Source organism: Salmo salar, chromosome 18 (genome assembly GCF_965601325.2).
Source record: "Salmo salar chromosome 18, fSalSal1, whole genome shotgun sequence".
NCBI lineage: Eukaryota > Metazoa > Chordata > Actinopteri > Salmoniformes > Salmonidae > Salmo > Salmo salar.
In genome coordinates this window covers 32,653,551-32,680,756 of record NC_138308.1, presented here as the reverse complement: position 1 = coordinate 32,680,756, position 27,206 = coordinate 32,653,551, and the positions used below count along the sequence as shown (strand labels likewise).

The following is a 27,206-nucleotide window of genomic DNA, read 5'->3' as shown; positions in this document are numbered from 1 at the left end:
TGTGTGTCAGTGTGTGTGTGCGCGTCAGTGTGTGTGTGCATGCGTGCGTGCCTGCGTCCGTCTCTTACTACAATTGGGTGAGGTGCTTGGGGTCTTCCAGATGACATGTGCGCAAACTGTGGTCCCAGTACACACCTCGCCACCGCGTGTCTCCCGCTCTTACAGGGGGAGGGGCTAAGTGGGATGGACAGCTGAGTGTGACACTCTGATAGGCTGGTCTCTGACCCCAGGCAGTGAACCTTCTCTACCCAGTAACTCTTCTTACTAGCCATGAGGCTCAGCCTAGGAAGGGGGAGAGAAGAGGTTGTAAGTGAATTAGAATGCTTTATAACATATTATAACACATTATAACATACTAGATGGTCATTTTCCATGAAGAAAAATTGATGGGACTTGCTTTAATTCTTTGTGGTAGTGGAATATGTTTAAAATGTATTACATAAGCCAAGAAGTTCAATATACTCAAAATTAAATTCAGTAAAATAATTGGTCTGATTACTTTGATAGACTACACTACCAACCTTATTACTTTTGATTGTGTGGCAGTTAGATCACATATTTTATCACAAATAACTAGACTCAGACTAGCCTACTAGACTTTTATAAACTCCTACTAGAATATCACAGTATATGACAACTGTAATAATATAGTATAATAAGATAAGGAGGCATTGTTGAAGTTAAAATCCATTTAAAAAAAAATATTTTTATCCCAAGCATTTATCCCTTACTTTAACCAAACATAAATGTCTTAATCATAGGATAAAGCTGTTAAAAGAAAGTTAATGACAGGATAAATAAATCTAAAGTAAGGATACAGGGATGGACGGAGAGATGGAAGACCTAATGGATGGAGGGATGAAGGGATAAAACCAGGTTGTACTGATTGGTATGATAAAGGAATGAATGTACGGTTGAAGGTGCGGATGGTGTGTCTGTGTGTGTGTGTGGGGGGGGGGGGATTGGTCGTAATCATAGGATAAAGCAGATTTAAATAGCACAGAAGTAGACCAAGATGTTATACCCTCTACATGTTTGTCTAAAGTGCTGGGAAAGTGGTCAAAATGGCAGTTGTTTGAAAAAATTAAGACGAAAGGTTCTGATGCGGTGACTAAAACAACTGTATCGTTACATCTGTACAAGATGTTTCTGTTCCGATTCCAGATCTGAATAGCAGAGAGATAGACCAATAGTCATAACCTCTCTGTTTTTGGGAAAGTGTTCAAAACTGCAGTTGTTTGAAAAATATGTTAATGCACTTACTAAAACTGCTGTATCATTAGATCCGTAGTGTACCTCTTGATTGGTAGTAGATATTTCTGTTCTTATTTCCAGATTTGAATAGCAAGGAAGTAGACAAAGATGTCACACCATCTAACTTTTTGTCAAACTTCTTTGGGAAAGTGGTCAAAATGTCAGTTGTGGCTAGGGGGCAGTATTGAGAATTTTGAAAAAAATATGTGCTCATTTTTAACTGCCTCCTACACCAACTCAGAAGCTAGGATATGCATATTATTAACAGATTTGGATAGAAAACACTCTGAATTTTCTAAAACTGTTTGAATGGTGTCTGTAAGTATAACAAAACTCATATGGCAGGCAAAAACCTGAGAAAAATACAAGCAGGAAATTAGAATTTTGTGGCTGTACTATTTTCGAGTCATTGCTAATAGATCACACAGTGACAAATGATTCATTTTGCACTTCCTACGGCTTCCACTAGATGTCAACGATCTTTATAAAGTTGTTTGAAGCGTCTATGATGAACAGAGACCGGATGACAAGGAAGGGAAGTTGACGTCCCTGGGATGTCGTCACTTCATTATTGCGCGCACATGCGCGTTCATGTGAGGCGAGACATTTTTCAAAACGTTTTTCAAGACACAGGAGAGGTCGGGTTGAAATATTACTGATGTTTCACGTTAAAAATGGCCCTAAAGATTGATGCTAAACAACGTTTGACATGTTTGAACGAACGTAAATATATATTTTTTTACTTTTCGTCGTGACTCCCCCCCCGCCCTACATTTTGAGGAGCCTACTGAACGCGCTAACAACATGGAACAACTTGGAGTTATTTGGACATAAATTATTAACTTTGTCAAAAGAAACCACATTTGTTGTGGACCTGGGATTCCTGGAGGTGCCTTCTGATGAAGATAATCAAAGGTAAGGGATTATTTACAATAGTATTATTGATATTAGATGGTTCCAAGATGGTGCTAACCTGTATATCCTAGCCTATTGTTCTTAGCATAGCACCCCGTTTATTGCAAAGTATGATTTCCCAGTAAAGTTATTTTGAAATCTGGCAATGCGGTAGCATTTACAAGATGTTAATCGATAATTCTTTGATGGACAATATTATAATTTACCAATGTTTTCGAATAGTAATTTTGTAAATTGTAACGCTGATCCACCGGAAGCATTTGAGGGAAAAAAAATTCTGAATTTCACCGCCACTGTAAAATGCTGTTTTGGGATATAAATATGAACTTGATGGAACAAAAAATGCATGTATTGTATAACATAATGTCCTAGGAGTGTCATCTGATGAAGATTGTCAATGGTTAGTGCATAATTTTAGCTGGTTTTCTGCTTTTGGTGACGCCTGTCTTTGAATTGACAAAACATTACACACAGCTATTTTCAATGTACTCTCCTAACATAACCTAACTTTATGCTTTCGCCGTAAAGCCTCTTTGAAATCGGACAATGTGGTTGGATTTAGGAGATGTTTATCTTTCAAATGGTGAAAAATAGTTGATTATTTGAGAAATTGAAATTATTAGATTCTTGCAGTTTTGAATTTCCCGCCATGGTATCTTGTCACTAAATCCCGTTAGCGGGATCAGAGCGGGAAAGAAAATGTTGTAGATACGGTCACTTAAACAGCTGTAACTTTTGATCGGTACCAGATAATTCTGTTATTATTTCAGATTTGAAGAGTAGAGAGGTAGAGGAAGATGCCTAAGTGTTTGCCAAAGTGGTCAAACAGCTGATTTGTGTCAAAAGTTGCATTGTTGCATTTACAGTGAATAGAAGTTGGAAGTGATGAGGTCACAATGGGGAGTTTTAGAATGTTGAAAAAGTCACATTAAAGTGAATGAAGATGGAAAAAAAGAAAGACCAACAAAATCATAGTTTAAAAAGTATAAATAATATAACAAAGTTGTATGTAAGCTCACTATTCCAGACCAGTCTGCATTTGAACATTTGAATGGCGTTTCTAGCTTAAACGGTGTAAGAGGAGTAGGGTGCAGAAGAATAAAAAGTATGACAAAGATTTAAAGTCTGAAATTTTGCTTCGCAAGTCCCACCTAACTTTAATGTGTGCATAGCTAACGTCTGGTAATTTATGTCATCTCAGTTCCATGAAGGAGAGGAACAAGACAAGCACTATCCAGGAACACTTCGTATGAATACTTTATAATGCATTACTATAGTATATATACTGTATAGTACATGCTATTTAGCGGACACTTTTATCCAAAGTGACTTACGGTCATGTGTGCTAAAATCACATACACAAACATTATCAACATCTGGAGAACAAAGAATTTGTAGTTAGTTGAGATGTTCCAACATCTGAGTTGGTCTTACTTTGTGGATGGATCAGCAAGCTTGGTGTCCCAGATTTTCCTGTAAAGAAACAGGAAAAATAGGAAAGGACGTTAGTATCTCTTCCGTTTATTAGTTGAGGTTTCGTGAAACACCTGTTAGTCCTGTGAGGTGAGATGACTAAAGCTTACCTACTGAGTTCGCTTTAGTAGACGACAACTGTCTCATGTGCTTGGTTAATGCCACACACAGTGATACCCACACACAGTGATACCCACACACTGACTGTAGATATCTGGTGTTTGTATGGTCCATGCCACACAGAATGATTCCCCCACACACACTGTTTATCAGCCACATCGGTAGGCATGTGTTGTTGGTGTACATGGATGCAGACAGAAACAGTTATGTCCTAGAAGCATCTGTATTTGTCATATTGTCCTTACAGAGGCAAACCAGTATAAATACACTTACATAGATAAATATTGTCAGCCTAAAGAGAGGCCCATCTGTGTTGAGATACAGTAAATCGTTGTATATGTGTGTAGATGGGATTGTGAATTTTTCCCTTCTTCTCTCTGACCAACACTTCCTGTCTCTCTTTCCTTTATGTTGGGGTGTAGATGTCTAGCCTAGGTCTGTGTGTATGTTTAGAACGACTGGTCAGAGTGTAGTAGGTCTATGTGCCGCCAGCTAAGCCAGGCTTTAAGAGAAAAAGAATGATGTCTGTTGTCTGCTCAAACAACTGGGTTGTATTCATTAGGCACCAAATGGAAGCAAACGGAATAAAACAGGGAGGGACTATGGCTTCAATAACAAATGCTTACTTGGCATTTTACAAGAACATTGCTAGTACAAGAACATTTGTAAATAACTCTGGAAAGCGAGAAAGGGATTCAACCTAAACACTGCGCCTTTTGAAACTACTCATTATACTAACCAACCATGCGTAGGCTGAAAAAATGTGACTTTCAAGAACAACTATGGACGACATTGCTGGGAAAAGGTTGAAACAAAACACACACACAAACAAACAGTGTTGGCACATGTTAACCGTAAGAACTGGTCAGTCTGTCCGAGAAACTCTCTCTCTCCCTCCCTCCCTCCCTCCCTCCCTCCCTCCCTCCCCCCTCCCTCCCTCCCTCCCTCCCTCCCTCCCTCCCTCCCTCCCTCCCACTCGCTCACATACACACACATAAACACGGTTGATCTGCATCCAAATAGCCGTCCCATAGTTCCCACCCCAGATGCAGAGAGTGCCAAACAGGAGCTGAGGTAGACTAGACTACACACACACACACCCACGCCCACGCTGTCACGCCCTGACCATAGAGAGCCCTTGGTCCTGTCCTTTTGAAGAACGTGACAGAATATCCCACCAAGCAAGGACCAAGCAGTGTGTTCATGAGGTAAAGGAGTTTTGGACATGGGAGGAGAGAATGGGAGGACACAAGACCCTTCCTTGACGGGAGTCGCAGAGGACGCAGGAAGGACAGCGACGATGCCGGGGACCGCGGCCACAGAAACCCCAAGATTTTTTTGGGGGGGGGGCACGAGGGGTGGTCGACTGAGCAGCGTGGAGTGCCAGAGCCCGCCTTGGAGTCGATTGAACACTGTGAGGAAGGATACCGGAGAGAGGGGTTAGCTAGGAGTATGCGGCAACTCAGGCGTTTGGAAGAGCGTGTCATCAGTCCGGTGAAACCTGTGCCGGCTCCACGCACCAGGCCTCCAGTGCGCCTCCCCAGTCCGGTACGTCCTGTGCCAGATCCCCACACTCGTCCTGAAGAGCCAGAGACCGTCAGGGAGGCAATGGATACGTTGGGAGAGAGAGAGAGATGAGAGAGATGTTGGTCAGGTGTGTTCTGCACAACATTCGACCTGAAGATCCTGTCAGCAGTCTGGTGTGTCATGGGTCAGCTCCCTGCACCCTCCCAGAAGTGCGCGTCACCAGTCCGGGAACAGCTGTGCCGGCTCCACACACCAGGCCTCCAGTGCGCATTCCCAGTCCGGTGCGTCCTGTGCCGGCTTCACGCACTAGGCCTCCAGTGTGCCTCTACAGCCCAGAACCTCCAGCGACGGTTCACAGTCCAGAGCTTCCAGTGACGGTCAACGGCCCAGAGCCTCCAGTGACGGTCAACGGCCCAGAGCTTCCAGTGACTGTCAACGGTCCGGAGAGTCCAGGCATGGTGTCCAGTCCCGCTCCAAGGCCGGAGCCTTCCTCTGCGCCGGTGCCCAGTCCAGGCATGGTGTCCAGTCCCGCTCCAAGGTAGGAGCCTTCCTCTGCGCCAGGGCCCAGTCCAGGCACGGTGTCCAGTCCCGCTCCATGGCAGGAGCCTTCCTCTGCGCCAGGGCCCAGTCCAGGCACGGCATCCAGTACCGCTCCAAGGCCGGAGCCTTTTTCTGCGCCGATGCCCAGTCCAGGCACGGCATTCAGCCCGGCACCATGGCTGGATCCGACACTAGGCACCCCCCCCCCTACCCTCCCCATTTGTTTTCAGGTTTTGCGGCTGAGTCCGCACCTTTGGGGGGGGGGGGGGGTTTCGTACTGTCACGCCCTGACCATAGAGAGCCCTTGGTTCTCTATGGTGTATAGGTCAGAGCGTGACTAGGGGGGTGTTCTAGTCATTGTATTTCTATGTTGGTCAGTTGTATGGTTCCCAATTAGAGGCAGCTGGTAATCGTTGCCTCTAATTGGGGATCATATTTAGGTAGCCTTTTTCCCACCTGTGTTTTGTGGGATATTGTTTTGTTTAGTGCATTTGTGTGCTACAATAGGCACGTTCATTTTGGTCTTTGTTGTTTTGTTAAGTTTCACTTTGAAATAAAATATGTGGAACTATACGCACGCTGCGCTTTGGTCCCGTCCTTTTGAAGAACGTGACACATGCACACACACACCCCCACACACACATGCACAAACACAACTCAGTCAGCTGCACTTAGGGAAACAAATACATCTACGGATATTCATAACACAGGATATTTGGATTTCCAACATGAAACGAACACATTCCTGCCTTGCTAGTCACAAAGTCTACAAAGGAGGATGTTGGAATGAAGAGAGACATTGTTTCAGCCCTGGTGTTGTAAAGTAGCTAGAGTTAAGTCCTGTTACAGTGGGAAAGTAGATGTCACTTCTTTCCGGTATGGTACCTCCTTGCACTATTTTTGTTGTTGACCTAAATATAGAATTACATATAGAATCATTATGCATTTACTGTAATATCATCTCTCATCACTGTGAGGCCTAATAGTAAATATTTGTCGTTTAACTTTTAAAATGTTTACCTTTTTGACGGCACATTAACACATTACATAAAACCCAAAGAGACATCTGTTACAAAACACCAAGAAATATAAAGAATGTCATCCATCAGGCCTACACTTGTAACCTGAATTGATCCGTCCACTGTCACTAAAATGTCACTCTTATCACAGTACCACACCACATCCATTCGCACATTTTTCATGCGGGTGAAATGCGGTAATGATAAATAATAGTATTTGTTTTCTAGGCATCTTTGTTTTAATTATTGGGATAGGGTCATGTTCAACCGATATGAAGCACCCCCACTATTTATTTGACTGTACCTGTCACACTATGATCTCCTTGCTCCTGTCTGTTTCTAGTTCCTGTTTTCTAGTTTTCCCAGTTTTGACCATTCTGCCTGCCCTGACCCTGAGACTGCCTGCCGTTCTGTACTGTTTGGACTCTGATTACCAATCTCTGCCTGCCCCTGACCTGTCGTTTTGCCTGCCCCCTGTTCTAGTAATAAACTTTTGTTACTTCAACACTGTCAGCATCTGGGTCTTCCTTAAAACGTGATAGTACCAGCTTACTTTTACCCCTGTGTTACAGTATGGCCAAGTGCTCACCTACCACGTTATGAACAATACCTGTTTCCAGACTATGACAGGTGTCTATGAGCCATGTAGGAGAGACTGAAATAAGCATGTTTATTTAAACATGTCTGTTTACCTAATAATATTATAACACATGGGTTTCATATAACGAGTTTAAGTACCCAAAGACACTGCCAGCTAATGCTAGCATGGGGTGTAAATGGACACCAGCCATGTTAGCTTAAGCCATCAAAAGTTGAATTATATGTACGAGTAATGTTCAGACAGACATATACTGCAGCAGTAAGGTCATGCTAAAGGGCTTGTGGTGGATTGAGACAGACACACACGCTGCGAATTGAATTGAACACTTATTCTTAAATGAAATTCGTAAAATAACTTGGATGTGTCTACCATGTGTCTATGTTGTAAAACGTTCGTAACCCAGAGAATAGACACGCACATATACGCAAAGGCGCGCCCGCACACACACACCCACCCACACACACGTAACCAGGGGAGAGAATGTCTGTGACATAATTGTGACCTCACCACACACCAATCAAACCAACTATTTCCCTCACCACACTGGCACTGACTAAATTGAGCACCGAGGAAAGAAAACCACATATCAACCATATCCCAGACTCTGATTCAGTTACAGTATATTTGGTTGAACTTTGGTGGAACTTACCCTAAGTTCCCTTAACTTCAACCGAACTTCAAAGCATTGAAAAAAGTGCTATATAAAACCTATGTATTGTTACTACTATTCTAACTTTATTCATGCTACTTCTGTCTTTGAAGATACAGTGCCCTCAGAAAGTATTCATACTCCTTGACTTATTCCACATTTTGTTGTGTTACAGCCTGAACTCTAAATTGATTATATAGATGTTTTTCTCTCACCGATCTACACAGAATTCCCCAAAATGACAGTGAAAACATGTTTTTAGATTTTTTTTGCAAATGTATTCAAAATGAAATACAGAAATATCAAACTTACATATGGATTCACACCCCTGAGTCAATACATGTTAGAATCACCTTTGCCAGCGATTACAGCTGATGAGTATTTCTGGGTAAGTCTCTGAGAGCTTTGCTCACCTGTATTGTATAATATTTGCACAAGCTCAAGTTGGTTGTCCCTTAAGTCTTGCCATGTCACGTCTTACCATGGATTTTCAAGCTGATTTAAGTCAAAACTGAAACTCTGCCACCCACTGTCTTCTTGGTAAGCAACTCCAGTTTATATTTGGCCTTGTGTTTTAGGTTATTGTCCTGCTGAAAGGTGAATTTGTCTCCCAGTGTCTGTTGGAAAGCAGACTGAACCAGGTTTTCCTCTAGGATTTTGCCTGTGCTTAGCTCTATTCCGTTTATTTTTACCCTTAAAAAACATCCCAGTCTTTGCCGATGAAAAGCATACCCATAACATGATGCAGCCACCACCAAGCTTGAAAATATGAACAGTGTTGTGTTGTGTTGGATTTTCCCCAAACATGACACTTATATTCAGGACATAAAGTTCATTACTTTGCCCATTTTTTGGCAGTTTTACTTTAGCGCCTTATTGCAAAAAGGATGCATGTAAAGGCTTCCTTCTTATCACAATATGTTAGTATTGTCGCGTAACTACAATTTTGTTGATCCATCCTCAGTTTTCTCCTATCACAGCCATTAAACTCTGTAACTGTTTTAAAATCACCATTGGCCTCATGGTGAAATCCCTGAGCAGTTTCCTTTCTCTCCGGCAACTGAGTTAGGAAGGACGCCTGTGTCTTTGTAGTGACTGGGTGTATTGATACACCACCCAAAGTGTAATTTATAACTTCACCATGCTCAAAAGGATATTCAATGTCTGCTGTTTTTAATTTTTACCCATCTACCAATAGGTGCCCTTCTTTGTGATGCATTGGAAAACCTCCCTGGTCTTTGTGGTTAAATCTGTGTTTGAAATTCACTGCTCGACTGAGGGACCTTACAGATCATTTGTATTGTGGGGTACAGAGATGAGGTAGTCATTCAATAATCATATTAAACACTATTATTGGACACAGAGTGAGTCCATGCAATTTATTATGTGACTTTGTAAGCACATTTATACTCCTGAACGTATGTATGCTTGCAAATAACAAAGGGATTGAATACTTATTGACTCAAGACATTTCAGCTTTTCATTTTTTTAAAACATAATTCCAGTTTGACATTATGGTGTATTGTGTGCAGGCCAGTAACACAAAATCTCTATTGAATCCATTTTAATTTGAGGCTGTAACACAACAAAATGTGGAAAAAGTAAAGGGGTGTGAATACTTTCTGACGGTATTGTATTTAGGGTGCACATATCCCTCTTTCTCTAATACGATTGTACAGATGTTAGCTAGCTAGCTAGTGTATATTATGAACACTTGTATGAACACACATTATGAGCAGGTGGATTGGGGTTGAGAAAACAGAACTACTGTTCACTACACCTCTGACTCTATAATGGTATGTGTATAAATGTGTTTAACGGTTCTCCTTCCCAGAACCCCAGTCTGCCTGTATAATCAGCGTGTTACAGGCTCTACCCCTCGTTTACCAACCCAGAAAGAGAGAGAGAGAGAGAAAGAGAGAGAGCGAAAGAGGCTAATTATAGTGGGACCCACCCCTATTGCTAAACGACAACAATCACCCTGCTGTTTCTTTTTTCATCACCGTCACACTCCCTTGCTTTCCTTACCGCTTTACCACATTCTCTCCCCCTTCACCTCTCTCTCTCTCTCTCTCTCTCCAGTATCTTCCTCCCTTACCCTGCAGTGCCAGAAGAAGAGGAGTACCCCATGCAATGTTGGAACCCCGGATATGAATAGCAACCACTTTAAACACCAAATGTCTTTGTCAGGATAGTGATTGCTGGGAACCATCGATCTTAGATCCACAGTTTTGAGTTGTCCAGATGAAGTTGCAGAGTTGCATAGTCTGTGTCCTCCTATCATGGATGATCCTCTTTCTATGGGCTCAGAGATGATAGCCTGTGAGCTCCTCCTTGGCTATGGATGATCTCTTACGGAAGTACAGTACATGCAATAAAACATGTCAGTCAAAACGCAACTGAATGAATTACAGCTTGGGCTGACAACCACGGTTAAACGCTTCTCCACAACCACATAAAGCACAGCCGCCCGCCATACATAGGCCTACATAAATCAAAAGACGCTATATAAATTAGAGACAAGCTCACATTGGATCCCTCAAGTTTCTCAGATCTGAGACACCAACCGAGACTGAATCGGTTACACAAAATTTCACCCTAAGGAAAATGATACCCCCCCATCTGGGCTGAAGCGCAATTAATCAATTGTAGGACCTCTAATCTCCACGGTGACAGAGAGAGACAGACAGTTGCTGACACAGCGGGGCCACAGCTGGGCCCAGGCTATAATTGGAGACAGTAGAAAACCCTGGGTAGTCTGAGTGGCTCAGTCCTACACACTGTTCTTCACACACACACACATGAACGATGCACACACACACACACACACACACACACACACACACACACACACACACACACACACACACACACACACACACACACACACACACACACACACACACACACACACACACACACACCTTATAGACATCAACAGACAGACACACACAGCTATAATTGGGGTGTTTTTTCTCTGGCGGCAAGCAGGGCAGAAACCAGGAGAGCCTCAGTACTGCCCAACCTACAATTACAACATCTCCAGGGTCTCATCCAGACCAGTAGACACGGACAAGAGCCAGGAGGGGACAGGAGCCATATGCTCTGGTCTCGTCTGAGCTTTCTAAGAATGGACCAGAGACTGTCTGAACAAGCTACTGTAGGTCAATTCATGCCAGGTCATGCCAGTCCTAATTGGGTTCTACTGGGTTAGGACTACATTAAAGGTGCAATCTGTAACTTAAATTTTCAGTGAAATAAATTATATTTTCATTTAGGTTCTTGGATGAATGTGAAAATAATACAATTTACAGTCTGCACCTTTAAGCCATGTTAAAATCAATCAATCAACCAACCATCAGTAAGTCAATCACTCATTCTATTTTAGGATGTGGGATATCGGGCTATACATAAAAACTGTAGCGTCTTAAATGATCAACCAACCAGGACTAAAATACTAATAAAATCCATGAGAACAAAACTATAAAAGAGCAAAACTGGCCTTAATAAACTATACAGACTTTAAACATGTCTAACTGTCTAATCTGAGGTAAAAAAAAAACGATCTGGCCTTTCTAGGTCATATCAGAGTGATGTGGTGCCAAGGATAAAGCTTTCACCAGCTGGACCAGCTGGCACACAAACACTGGGGTACCGTTCAGTAGGCTCGAAATGAAAGAAAACGCTTTGAAACAGATGGAATTGAGCCAATGAGAAAGTCCCTTTTTGTTGTCCGTTTCCAGATGTGTTCTCCCGTCTGTCCCTTCGGAACACAACACCAGGTCAACCCTAGGACACAGAGACCCAACTGAATAAAAATAGAAAGCAACCACTGCCGTCCCAAATGCCTTGTTATTTACTAAACTGAGAATGAAACATACTGGCAGGAAAACAAACTGGCGGTTTGAACTCGGAAAAGATAATGGCCAAATACCTGTACTTACGTTCTAAAAGTAGGCATTTTGGGTATTCAAAAATAGAATGTTTTATAATATTTGAAATGTCAAAAATGTTGTTTGATTTAAATGTCTTGATGTCATACTTATTTTGGCTTTTCATGTAGTAGAATTATCTGAACACTACTGAGGAAGAGAGTGGTCTTGTCAGATCCATGTGTTTGACAACAGCCTATAATTAGCTGAGGTGACAAGCTGTACCCAAATGAACGAATGGCAGGAAGCAACACAATTATGCATTAAATGACACATTCTCAGTATAGGTGAGTCTAGTAAGTTGATATTTGTTGCTTACTGCATACGTTTTCACTAAACAGTATGTTCTAAATACTAAATAGTATGATGGGCGTATTATGGGCGGTTGGTAGCCTAGCAGCTGGTTTGAATTCCCGAGCTGACTAGGTGAAAAAATCTGGCGAACAAGGCATTATCCAATGCTCCTGTAAGTCTCATAGGATAAGAGCATCAACTAAATGACTATAATGTAAATGTCCCGTACAATAATAAGTACACAGTATGCAGTTTTAGTAAGTAGCCTATAGGCAAGACAGATTTCGGACACGGCCATTGTACCACATGCACTTGTCAAAACAAACAGACAAATGCTCCTGAATATATCCACCTCTCAGTCTATTTGTTTATTCCCTACTTTATTTGTCTTCTTCTGTTGTCATCTTTTTTCCTTTCTTTCATTCTTCCTTCTTTGAACATTGTTTCTGTGACCTCACAGGTTAAAAAACAAGAGGCCAACAGAATTCAGCTGCCTGTGAATTCTTCAGGCTAAGTCCTTCAGACTACACCAACCTTGTCCTGTTTCTCTCTCGTCTCCCTTACAATTCCACTATACTGACTATGAGCCTAGGTAGGGCCTCTGTCTTCCATGGTGCCATTATGGAGCTAAATATCTCATTGGAAATAATCACCTCTGAAAATTTACCAATCCGGTGTTGAAACTCCCCTCACTTGAATGTAACATGACAGTGAAAGGTCATGTGAGGAAATGAACCGGCTAAAACAGTAGCTCTCTCTTTAAACATACAGGAATCAGAACAGATGTTATGGTCAGTTCAGTCACACGCACACGCATACACACAAGCACGTGCACGCACACGCACACACACACACACACACACACACACACGGGGCTAGCTACAGTAGCTGCAGCCCATATGGGGAATGAATGTCTCAACTTTGAGTCACACAGGACAAAACCATTAGGAAATAATTACAATAGGATGTTCATGAAAGTCTGGACAGAGGACTTTCATTCATGATGGGACAGAAATAGTCGTGCTAATGTGTGGTTCTCCCTCGATTCTAAACTAAACCGTCCTAATAACACTGTTTTCCACAGGGTCAGAGGAAGTACAGTTAGGTTGGTGAGTGAGTGAGTGAGTGAGTGAGTGAGTGAGTGAGTGAGTGAGTGAGTGAGTGAGTGAGTGAGTGAGTGAGTGAGTGAGTGAGTGAGTGAGTGAGTGAGTGAGTGAGTGAGTGAGTGAGTGAGTGAGTGAGTGAGTGAGTGAGTGAGTGAGTGAGTGAGTGAGTGAGTCTGACAACTGAGGACGTTTTGTCTGACAACTTAGAGACTTCCTAATATGGATACCATACACATGAGGACATGTACATCCGGAGAAAACCTCAGCCCTGTCCGAAAACCCCCCCTACACCTTCCAACTATTTGTTACGGTCATTCTCCACACTCCCTCAACAGTCTTTACTCTGCCTCCACCCCAATGGACATGTATTTATTCATCACTGCTACAGTTGTTATGATGTAGAAATAGAAATGGCACCAGTGCTATTTCTATTTCTATTTGGGGGTTTTATGACCATTTCCATTATTTTGGGCGGCAGGTAGCCTAGTGGTTTGAGCGTTGGGCTGAAAAGTTGCTAGATCGAATCCCTGAGCTGACAAGGTAAAAATCTGTCGTTCTGCCCCTGAACAAGGCAGTTAACCCACTGTTCCTAGGCTGTTATTGTAAATAAGAATGTGTTCTTTACTGACTTGTCTAGTTAAATAAAGGTTAAATAAATAAATAATAATAAATAAATAAATAAATAAATAAATATATATATATACATTTCTCTTAGTCCTACATGTTGGAGCTCACTGTACCCTGCAATCCCACCTGTAACCCTGAACATGTGACTATTAAACACTGAATCTGAACAACAATCCCACCTGTAACCCTGAACATGTGATTATTAAACACTCTGAATCTGGACAACAATCCCACCTGTAACCCTGAACATGTGATTATTAAACACTCTGAATCTGAACCACAATCCCACCTGTAACCCTGAACATGTGACTATTAAACACTCTGAATCTGAACAACAATCCCACCTGTAACCCTGAACATGTGACTATTAAACACTCTGAATCTGAACCACAATCCCACCTGTAACCCTGAACATGTGACTATTAAACACACTGAATCTGAACAACAATCCCACCTGTAACCCTGAACATGTGACTATTAAACACTCTGAATCTGAACCACAATCCCACCTGTAACCCTGAACGTGTGACTATTAAACACTCTGAATCTGAACCACAATCCCACCTGTAATCCTGAACATGTGACTATTAAACACTCTGAATCTGAACCACAATCCCACCTGTAACCCTGAACATGTGATTATTAAACACTCTGAATCTGAACAACAATCCCACCTGTAACCCTGAACATGTGACTATTAAACACTCTGAATCTGAACAACAATCCCACCTGTAATCCTGAACATGTGACTATTAAACACACTGAATCTGAACAACAATCACACCTGTAACCCTGAACATGTGATTATTAAACACTCTGAATCTGAACAACAATCCCACCTGTAACCCTGAACATGTGACTATTAAACACTCTGAATCTGAACCACAATCCCACCTGTAACCCTGAACATGTGACTATTAAACACTCTGAATCTGAACCACAATCCCACCTGTAACCCTGAACATGTGACTATTAAACACTCTGAATCTGAACCACAATCCCACCTGTAACCCTGAACATGTGACTATTAAACACTCTGAATCTGAACAACAATCCCACCTGTAACCCTGAACATGTGACTATTAAACACTCTGAATCTGAACCACAATCCCACCTGTAACCCTGAACATGTGACTATTAAACACTCTGAATCTGGACAACACCCCACCTGTAACCCTGAACATGTGACTATTAAACACTCTGAATCTGGACAACACCCCACCTGTAACCCTGAACATGTGACTATTAAACACTCTGAATCTGAACAACAATCCTACCTGTAACCCTGAACATGTGACTATTAAACACTCTGAATCTGAACAACAATCCCACCTGTAACCCTGAACATGTGACTATTAAACACTCTGAATCTGAACAACACCCCACCTGTAACCCTGAACATGTGACTATTAAACACTCTGAATCTGAACAACAATCCCACCTGTAACCCTGAACATGTGACTATTAAACACTCTGAATCTGAACAACAATCCCACCTGTAACCCTGAACATGTGACTATTAAACACTCTGAATCTGAACAACAATCCCACCTGTAGCCCTGAACATGTAACTATTAAACACTCTGAATCTGGACAACAATCCCACCTGTAACCCTGAACATGTAACTATTAAACACTCTGAATCTGGACAACAATCCCACCTGTAACCCTGAACATGTGACTATTAAACACTCTGAATCTGAACAACACCCCACCTGTAACCCTGAACATGTGACTATTAAACACTCTGAATCTGAACCACAATCCCACCTGTAACCCTGAACATGTGACTATTAAACACTCTGAATCTGAACAACACCCCACCTGTAACCCTGAACATGTGACTATTAAACACTCTGAATCTGAACCACAATCCCACCTGTAACCCTGAACATGTGACTATTAAACACTCTGAATCTGAACAACAATCCCACCTGTAACCCTGAACATGTGACTATTAAACACTCTGAATCTGAACCACAATCCCACCTGTAACCCTGAACATGTGATTATTAAACACTCTGAATCTGAACCACAATCCCACCTGTAACCCTGAACATGTGACTATTAAACACTCTGAATCTGAACCACAATCCCACCTGTAACCCTGAGCATGTAACTATTAAACCCTCTGAATCTGAACCACAATCCCACCTGTAACCCTGAACATGTGACTATTAAACACTCTGAATCTGAACCACAATCCTACCTGTAACCCTGAACATGTGACTATTAAACACTCTGAATCTGAACAACACCCCACCTGTAACCCTGAACATGTGACTATTAAACACTCTGAATCTGGACAACAATCCCACCTGTAACCCTGAACATGTGACTATTAAACACTCTGAATCTGAACAACAATCCCACCTGTAACCCTGAAAATGTGACTATTAAACACTCTGAATCTGGACAACAATCCCACCTGTAACCCTGAACATGTGACTATTAAACACTCTGAATCTGAACAACAATCCCACCTGTAGCCCTGAACATGTGACTATTAAACACTCTGAATCTGAACCACAATCCCACCTGTAACCCTGAACATGTGACTATTAAACACTCTGAATCTGCAGATCTGAGGGCTGAATGGAGTGGGTTACTTACTTGTATGTTCTTTCATTGTGTAGTTCTGCCTCAGGGAACCCCAGCATTCCACACACCACTCTGCTGCTGTTGAGGTTCCAGCCCAGGTCACACACCTGCCTCCATCTCCCAGCATGCTTCACTTCCACCACACCCTCAGTGATCAGGGCCTGCTTTTTAGTGTGCATCAGGATTGGCCGCAGACGCACCTCCTGGATACGCACCTTGCTGGAATACTGAGGGAGAAGGGGGGAGGGGATTTCTTAAAACTTTGGGTTTAATCAAGGACACTTTCAAATTCAAATGACTTAAGCGTAGAATTTCCAACTGGGGCAGTAAATATATAGATTGATTGGTTAATTGGTTGGCATTGGCAGTATCGGTGGTTGATCAGCAAATACCAGACATTAGCAAGTACCAGAGTTATAGAGTTGGTGGTGCCCACTGTAGCTGCTTATCAGGTTGTATAGATGTTGTCTCAGGCTACGTCTACTTTACTACTAGAGGTAGCAGGGATAGAGAGTATAAGGTCTAATGCTACCTACCGGGTTGTAGTGGTCCTGTCTCAGGCTGGGCCTCTCTGGAGGGTGTCCGTTCCCATGATGGGTCTGTCGGGGGTTACTGCGGCTGGCCAGGATGCTTTGCCACTGGGGCGAGACGCTGACATCCGGGCGCAGGGCCACCGACTGACCGTTACGTGACCCCGTGACCTGGTCCAGTCGTCGCTCCGGACTGCAGACCACGCCAAGGTCCTCAGAGTGCTTGCAATCATTGACACCCCAGCCGTTATGTTTACAGTCTTTCACAGTCTTCTCTGTGCCGTCACAACGCACGTTGTCCATCCAGATAGGACCTGGGGATGGGGGAAACAGGGTTATTATCGGATATGGACATCAACTTGTCATTGATGGATGGATGGACGGATTAAAGTATTTAATGATTGATTGACTGATTGAATCATCCATCCCTTTATTCATTTCTTCATTCCTTCACTGATATAATAATTGATAGCCAAATTTGATAAAAATGTTCCGTAAATATGCCATATACAGTAATAAGATGCAACTGTGGGACTAGGGAGCCTGTCTCCCCAGCTTCTGTAGGCCTCCAACACCCAAGTTTACACCACCAATTACATCACCAAAATAACCCTGCAGTGAATGAACTGAGCCTGCCACCATCATAAAGAGACAAAGAAAACTTATGGGACTTCACTGCACTCCTCATTACAGTCGCTGCCTGGCAGGCTGGCGTGGCAATATACTGCCTGAGAGGAGCATTTGTTTTAGAGTAATGACAGCCTTGCCCTGCCAGCGATGTGCTACACTTGCCTTGTTTTATAGACATGCTTTATTTCCCCCTTAAATTACAATTAAAGGGAAGGGTGAGTGAACCGACAGAGCAGTAGCTATGCTAGCTGTCTAGCACTGCCATCCTATCCTGTGATAGGCTACCGCTGTTGTGAAAAATCATGCCTGCCAGTACTTTAGAAACTGAAAGGTTTAGGAACTGAATTTTAGTTAGAATGCAGGCGCCCTCTTCACAGAATTGGAAAGATAGGCCTATGGATTAAAGTTCACCCAAATTACTAAATTATATATTGGTTTCCTTACCATGTAAGCAGTCTATGGATGAGGAATGACAGCAATCCATGCTTTGGTTTAGTTTCCCTGGTACTGTTTCCACATGCTAACGTTTTAGAATTTGTGGCACAAATCCCACAGATCTTATTAGCTTTTTCTGCACATCATGTTCATATTATCTATAACTGACTTTGTTAAGCTTCACAATAAATGTTTGATACTTTCAGATGATTCTCACATGATGTGTGAAAAATGCTAATATCGGTCCAATGACTTGAATGGGATTAGTGCAACAAATGCTAAAACGTTAGCATGTGGAAACAGTAACAGGGAAATTAAAGCATGTATTCCTGTCATATGTTGTCCATAGACTGCTTACAGGGTAAGGAAACCAATGTGTCATTTTGTCATTTGGGTGAACTATCCCTTTAACATCTGACAGCCATATAAAAAGAATGGAAGCTGACTGTCTTCTTTTAATGTACCTATCGATTTTAAAGAGTATATTATCTGTATTACATTACAGAAATAAAGATACATTTTGATCATTGCAAAAATGCAGCAACTGTTCTGGAACGCTTACCAACACCCTCTCCATATTTGGCACTGTGCGCCCACGTGACGCCGGTCTGAAAGCCCAGCTCGCGGCAGACGACTTTGGCTAGCTTGATATCCACTTCATCATCACACACCGTCCCCCACGTGCTGTTGTGAAGCACTTCCACGCGACCCTCGTTCAGTCCCCGGGCGAAGTTTCCCGCCAGGCGCACCTTGGAAACCGGAGCGCGCGCGGTCCTGCTGCGTGGTGAGGATGACGAGCGTCGGCGGGGTTCCGAAAGCGCGGAGGAGGAGAGGAAGAGGAGGAGGAGCAGAGAACTCAAGCAGATGAGGAAGATGCGATGCATCATGTCTGTGTATGGAGTGTCGTCTAGGAGATAGAGAGAGAGCGAGAGAGAGAGAGAGAATTGGGTTAGTAGAGTCATCAACATAATTGACTGAAGGTAATCAGTTGTTTATTAGTTGAGTGGATTTGATAGTGTGATCAATCGTATTTTATTGAGAGATGATTCATCCCAATTCAATATTTTGCTACCCTGAAAGAAGAGGCATTATTTTGGCTCATAACCAGCAGTGGAATTGTAAGGGAGTAAGAGAGAGATGTCTATCTTCAAACAGGCCAATACTGACATCATCAGGACAGAGTTGGCCTATTCTGTCCTATTCAGAGCTGGGAGACAGGTAGGCTACAGGTAAGTGGACAGGTTAGTCTCTCTCTCGCTCTCAAAATACATTTGAACAACAAAAAAATAAACTGAATCCAAAGTTTACAGATACAATGAAGAGGACCTGATAGAAACCTGTCTGATATGAGCAGGATATGAAGAAACTCTGTAGTTCCAGACATTCAAATCTGAAGTTCAACCACAGAACTATGATTGCATTTCACATAGACATATAAGTAGTCTAGAAATATTTCAGTTCTTAAAATCTAACCCCAGATATGTACAAGTATCACCCTGGAGCTAATGAAACATATTTCACCCCAACACAGACACAGAGAGACAGGCAGGCAGACAGGCAGAAGGACGGACGGACAGTATTGCATAATACTATAAATTGACTAAATAACTCCACAAATGTTTGAGACATTCACTGTATCCTCAGAAACACATGAGAATACACTAGATCACATTGAGGTGCACAGAAGCCATAACTTTCTTTGTGTAATTACATATCAGAATACAGAATAGAGCTATTATCATAAATTATGATAATTACATTTGGAACAAAATTCCGCAGTTGAATGAAACGTCATTTAAAATATTGATGTGGTTGGTGTTCATCAAATCACGTTTATTCTTCAATCAACTAATCCAGAAAGAAGCAACCACTCATGTTTAACTACCTGATAATCCCTGTATGAGAAGACACAACCAGATAAGAGCCAACATGTAAACTTAACATAAGTTACCTAGACTAATATATTTCTATCAAAATGTGTACTTGAATTATACATCAAAAGCACTGCAAGGTGAATAAAAAGGGAATAAAAGGAGAATAAAAAAGCAGGAGGGTGGACTCACCTGTTAGAAAGCTACAGACACAGCAGTCCTAGACGTCCCAGACCGGGAGAGGAGAGAGTGACTGAGTGAACAAGTAAGTGTACCTGCTAGATGAGATCTCTGGTCAATCTTTCTCTTTCTTCTCCTGCCTCCCTCATTCCCTCCCACATTTCTTCTCTCTATGTTTTAAGAATTTTCCTGCTCACTCAGAAATGCTGACACGCACACATACACAATTGTCTAATTGCATTTCGATTTAACTATAAACATAGTTTGGGGTGTGTGTGCATTTTAAATGGTGCTGTTGGGAAATAATGATCTGTTTTCAGATACGGTCTGTGTATAATTTCACTGTTGTACATAATCCCACAAATCTCTTGTACCAATAGAGCTAAAATGTAGTCACATGTAACAAATAAAGTCTCCTCACAACCCACTGTATCTCCTATAAACTCACAGGGAGACAAATCTCACTTGATAAACGGTAAAGTGATGAAGCAGTTCAATTTGTATCTTGATTTTTCACAATGGATCACATGAATAGAATAACAATCTGCAGTACGGGAGGAGAGTCAACAGTGAGTGGATCCGAGTAATCTTTCAAACAAAAACATCCAGGTTGAATGACTGTAAATGATGTCCTACGCCTTCTTAACGGGTTCAACTAATACAAAAGTATTCCATCATCCATGTTGTGTATTGACAGCATGGTACTGTTGTCTCTACAGGGAGGAGAGATAGGAATCCATTTTAATGTAAAAAATAATCAAAACTTTTTATCACAGAAACATAATGAAATACTGGGGTAATACCTTTCACATTAAAGAAGAATCAGTGTCTGTCCTTTGAATTTATTAATCAATTTAACCATTCAAATAATTCAACATGAGAGCGTATATGTCCTGTACATTCAACATTGATTATGTGTCCTGAATGAATGAATGAATGAATGAATGAATGAGTGAATGAACCTAATCATCAAATCATTCACATTTATAGTCACATGTTTCTGCTAGTGATGGCATCAAATTCTCTTCTCTGATAGGCTGATGGTTGCCTTTACACAACCTCGGTCCAGAATGTTTTACACAACAAGTCTTCGAGGAGGCCAACATTATGCAAGTCTGTGTGTGTGTGTGTGTTGTGTAAATGCTACCAACAGGAAGTTGCTATGTCAGGAATAGTTCCAAAACGTCAAGTTCCAAGTATCCCAAAGAAGCTGCGTAAACCACAGGGTATATATTTCCTTGTTGAGCCCAACCGCAAACCAGCGTTTTAAAATAGGCCCAGCCTCCTTGTCTCTCTCTCTCTCTCTCTCTCTCTGCTAGTGTAAGGGTGGTAGTCAGAGATGGGAGTATTGATGAGGGTACAGCACCAGTGAGGAACGTGTGATACGTGAGAGGTGGATTTCTAAGGTCACTTGCCCTCACTTCAGTGTTGGACTACCTAAGTGTGGCCCCAACTTCCTGATAAAGCAGGAAGAATAAAAAGCTGTTGTTTGACCCTTTGACTTCAAATTGCAAGGTTTTGATAGACAATTGGAATCACAGCTGTTGTCTTTTATACAGTTTAGTAGGCTTATATCTTCTGTATCTAAGACTATGCATGTCGTTTCCAGGGGAGACATCTCCAGGGGATTTTTCAGTCAATCATCTTGTGTCTTTATACGTTAGGGATTCTTCTGTTCTTCCCCCATGAATAATATATTTTCTAGAACTAATTTGTATATTAGCTTTCACCCTTACACTGTATGACATGCAGTATGTCTGTATGGCTTCTATATGTAATACAGCAAGTTAGTCTGTTCTGGGATCAGTTCAGTGTTCAGTAGATCACGGTTGTGTTCATTAGGGCATGCAGTGGAAAATGTTTTAAAATGTTTTGCTATGGAAACACATGTTTTATGTGTTTCCTATTGGGCATTTCTGATAAGAAGTCCCACTGTTTCAGTAAATGTTCTTCTATTTGGTGCCTATTTGGTCCCTCCTCCAGGTGTCCAGGTTTGTTTGTCTGCTTGTTGGAAAGGTGTTTATTTTATTTCTTACAGAATTAGCCACCTGGAATATTCTGCCCCTGACTGCTGTGTTGATAAAGATATTTCAGTGCAAGCACAAACCTCAGAGCTCCATTTTGAGAAGGACAGGGTGTATTCATAGGATTCATATTCTCATCGACGATGACCGTAAATTCACAGGTAGACACAGATGGCATGGCTCTACAGATTTCTAAAATATTTATAAAACAGATATGTTTTCATATAAATTTCACACAAAAAACGTTTGTTTCCATTGTAAAACGTTTTAAAACATTTTCCATTTCATGCCCTAATGAACACAACCATGATCTATTGAACACTGAACAAAAATATAAGTGCAAAATGTAAATTCATGGTCCCATGTTTCATGAGCTGAAATAAAAGATCCCAGAAAGTTTCTATATGCACAAAAAGCTTATTTCTCAAAAAGTTTGTGCACAAATGTTTACATCCCTATTAGTGAGCATTTCTCCTTTGCCAAGATAACCCATCCACCTGACAGGTGTGGAATATGAAGAAGCTGATTAAACAGCATGATCATTACACAGGTGCACCTTGTGCTGGGGCAATAAAAGCCACTAAAATGTGCAATTTTGTCACACAACACAATGCCACAAAAGTCTCAAGTTTTGAGAGAGCATGCAATTGGTATGCTGACTGCAGGAATGTCCACCAGAGCGGTTGCCAAATAATTTAATGTTCATTTCTCTACCATAAGACGCCTCCAATGTAATTTTAGAGAATTTGGCAATACGTCCAACCGGCCTCACTACAACAAACCACATGTATGGCGTTGTGTAGGTGAGCGGTTTGCTGATGTCAACATTGTGAACAGAGTGCCCCATGGTGGCTGTAGGGTTATGGTATGGGCTACGGACAATGAACACAATTGCATTTTATAGATGGCAATTTCATTGCACAAAAATACTGTGACGAGATCCTGAGGCCCATTTTTTTTAAGGTATCTGTGACCAATAGATGCCTATCTGTATTCCAGTCATGTGAAATCCATAGATTAGGGCCTAATGAATATATTTCAACTGACTGATTTCCTTATATGAACTGTAACTCAGTAAAAATCTATGAAATTGTTGCATGTTGAGTTTATATTTTTGTTCAGTAGATGTGTCTGTCTGCGTGTGTGTGTGTGTGTGTGTGTGTGTGTGTGTGTGTGTGTGTGTGTGTGTGTCAAAGATAAAAACTCAGTGGTTAGGATGTGTGGTGGAGGATGGATGCAGCAGGGAGAATGTGTAACCACTAACCAGGGGGAGAAAGATAAACGTAGATTACAGTAATATTGAATGCGTGGGAAAACATCAACTGCAAGCCCTCATTCTAAGACCACATGCTGCCTAGGGTAGGGTGTGTGAGTGCACGTGCCTGCCTGCATGCATGTCCCTGTGACCGTGTGAATCTAGAACCAGCAATCTAGTTGTTTGTGCCAGCCAGGCAGGCCGGGACAGGGTGTGTGAGACTGGATGCTTGAGTGGCGGTCCCTCCCTGCATGGCCGGTAAAACCAACACCGGAATAACCTAACGTAGCAGCAGTGGTGGAAAAAGTACTAAATTGTCATATTTGAGTAAAAGTAAAGATATCTTAATAGAAAATGACTCAAGTAAAAGTCACCCAGTAAAATACTACTTGAGTAAAAGTCTAAAAGTATTTGGTTTTAAAAAATACTTAGGTGTTCAAAAGTAAATGGGATTGCTAAAATGTACTTAATTAAAACCTCTTAAGGATCCGCCCCTTTTTCAGTTTTCACCTGAAATGACATACCCAAATCTAACTGCTTGTAGCTCAGGACTTGGAGCAAGGATCTGCATATTATTGATACCATTTGAAAGGAAACACTTTGAAGTTTGTGTAAATGTGAAATGAATGTAGGAGAATATAACACATTAGATCTGGTAAAGATAACAAAGAAAAAAATGTGTTTCTTTTTTGTACCATCATCTTTGAAATGCAAGAGAAAGGCCATAATGTATTACTCTAGCCCAGGCACAATTTAGATTTTGGCCACTAAATGGTGACAGTGTATGTGCAAAGTTTTAGACTGATCCAATGAACCATTGCGTATCTGTTCAAAATATTGTGTCAAGACTGCCCAAAATGTGCCTAAATGGTTTATTAATATTAATATTTTCAAGTTCATAATTGTGCACTCTCCTCAAACAATAGATTGGGATTATTTCACTGTAATAGCTACTGTAAAAAGGACAGTGCAGTTAGATTAACAAGAATTTAAGCTTTCTGCCCATATCAGATATGCCTATGTCCTGAGACATTTTCATGTTACTTACAACCTCATGCTAATCACATTACCCTACATTAGCTTAACCATCCCGTGGAGGGGACACCGATCCTGTAGAGTTATTAAGTATCAAAAGTAAAAGTAAAAATTATTTCAAATTCCTGATATTAACCAAACATCACAATTTTCTTTTTTTCTTCTTTTTGACTGATAGCCAAGGGCACATTTCAACACTCAGACATAATTTACAAACAAAGCATTTGTGTTTAGTGAGTCTGCCAGATCAGATGCAGTAGGGTTGACCTGTCAAAATGTAAGGAGTACTTTTGGGTGTCAGGGAAAATGTATGGAGTAAAAAGTACATTACTTTCTTTCGGTATGTAGTGAAGTAAAAGTAAAAGTTGCCAAAATATAAATAGTAAAGTAAAGTGTAGATACCCCCAAAAACTACATTACTACTTTACACCACTGTATAGCAGGCGTAGAAGAGTCCACACTTCTGTTTTTCAGGGTAAACGGAAGTTAGGTTGAAAATATTGTATCCCTGAAAACCTGAAACATCTGCTTTTCGCCAATGCAGATACTGTTCTTCCAAGGTGACAATGGAAGAACAGGTTCCTATCAGAGAGGTTTATCAGAGAGATCACATTGGAAGAACAGGCTCCTATCTGTAGATCACACTGGAAAAACAGGCCCCTAACAGAGGGATCACACAGGAAGAACAGGCCCCTATCAGAGAGATCACACAGGAAGAACAGGCCCCTGTCAGAGAGATCACACAGGAAGAACAGGCCCCTGTCAGAGAGATCACACAGGAAGAACAGGCCCCTATCAGAGAGATCACACAGGAAGAACAGGCCCCTATCAGAGAGATCACACTGGAAGAACAGGCCCCTATCAGAGAGATCACACTGGAAGAACAGGCCCCTATCAGAGAGATCACACTAGAAGAACAGGCCCCTATCAGAGAGATCACACTAGAAGAACAGGCCCCTATCAGAGAGATCACACTAGAAGAACAGGCCCCTATCAGAGAGGTCACACTGGAAGAACAGGCCCCTATCAGAGAGGTCACACTGGATGGATGACACAGGACAAAAGAAGGGAAAGCAGCCAAAAATACATGACCGGGACACCCAAAGCAAGGCTGCGAGAGATCACACTGGACAACACAGAGCAACGGGGACTCAGGGCAGTTCGTTTTATTCTTTATGTTAATCTGCGACACTCCCTTTCGTATTATATATTACGTTACGTTAGGTTACATTATGAATGGAATAGTGGTCGTAAAATGTCATACGATTTATAGGATGTATAGTGTCATACGTCTTACCTAGTCGCAAAATAGCTTACAAATTGGATAAATAACTTATGATACATTTTGGGGGACGTATAGTATTATACATCTTTCTCTGATACCAGGTTGCTTGTTGCGCTGTGACAACAAAGGAAAATGACAGGAAGAATTTATGTTAGCAGTTAAGGGAACTAACAACAATGGTTAGGATAATTTACATTAAAAGGTTAGAACTACAATGACAAAGTTTAGGTCATTTAGGTAGCAAGTTAGGTGAATTGCGTTAAGTTTAGAATAAGGGTTAGGGGAAAGGTTAGCTAAAATGCTACTGTTGTCACCGACGTGACTCGAACATGCAACCTTTGGATTGCTAGACGGTCACAGATTACGCCCACCCATCCTCCCCGACCAACATCCCTACTTTTGTCTCTGTCTAAAGTAACTAGACCATTAGTAGGTATCATACGTCTTGGAGGTGCTCAGAAATACGTAAAGAGAGAGAGAGAGAGAGAGAGAGAGAGAGAGAGAGAGAGAAAGAGAGAGAAACATCTGTGAAGACAAAGAGGAACTGACTGTGTGAGCAGTGTATGTGTAGCTAATGTGCCTGACATAACGATTGGAAGAGGAGGTTGAAGAGTGTGTGTGTGTGTGAGAGTGAGAAAGAGAGAGCGAGAGACACAGTCTCTAAGAGTATAGTTGCTGTGGCTGAGCTCTCTCGCCATCTCCACCTCTCTAATTACGCAGCCCGGCCCTGCTCTGCCCTTAGCCATAATCAGCCAAGGCAGGCCAGAAATACATGCTCTCTCTCAATCTTTCAGATACACAAAAGCATGCACACACACACCTTTGTTTAAACATTTTTGGAATTAGGGCATGCAGTTGATTTTCCCCATGCTTTTAAGAGTACTGTAATCTGTATGTCTATCCTTCTCCCCCTGGTTAGTGGTTACACTCTCCCTACTCCATCTACCTCACATACTAACCACAATAAACTTTTATCTGTGACAAACACACACACACACACACACACAATCCATCCTCCATCACGCATACTAACCACCATACGCTTTTATCTTGCTTACATACACAATCCTCCATTGTTTCCACCCAGCTTCCTTCTGTGTGTGATGATAGGGCCACCATATAGCCCATCTGATCAGCAGCAGCTCTGAATTAGGCTAGTGAGTGTCACAGGAGTGATTTAAACCAACATGTCAATGCCTTTTCTGGAAAACTAAATATTCAAGGTATATATAAACACTCACTCTCCCTTCTGTTTGTGTGGAGTTCAGTATTAATAGATTATACTACGCCCCCTGGTGTTAAG

The 27,206-nt window shown here is 41.7% G+C and overlaps 1 protein-coding gene across 1 annotated transcript in view; it reads right to left on the bottom strand.

Moving 5' to 3' along the window:
• The window catches only part of LOC106577236 (lysyl oxidase homolog 4), a 51,199-nt gene extending 30,765 nt beyond the window's left edge, over nucleotides 1-20,434 (bottom strand). The window contains exons 1-6 of the mRNA XM_014155154.3: nucleotides 20,317-20,434; nucleotides 18,816-19,160; nucleotides 17,195-17,502; nucleotides 16,671-16,885; nucleotides 3,604-3,642; nucleotides 69-282 (exon numbers count right to left, since the gene is read on the bottom strand). Of these exons, the coding sequence (XP_014010629.1) occupies nucleotides 69-282; nucleotides 3,604-3,642; nucleotides 16,671-16,885; nucleotides 17,195-17,502; nucleotides 18,816-19,140 (1,101 nt within the window). The 5' untranslated portion in view covers nucleotides 19,141-19,160; nucleotides 20,317-20,434. The remainder of the gene's footprint in view (nucleotides 1-68; nucleotides 283-3,603; nucleotides 3,643-16,670; nucleotides 16,886-17,194; nucleotides 17,503-18,815; nucleotides 19,161-20,316) is intronic.
• Nucleotides 20,435-27,206: the final 6,772 nt, after the last annotated feature.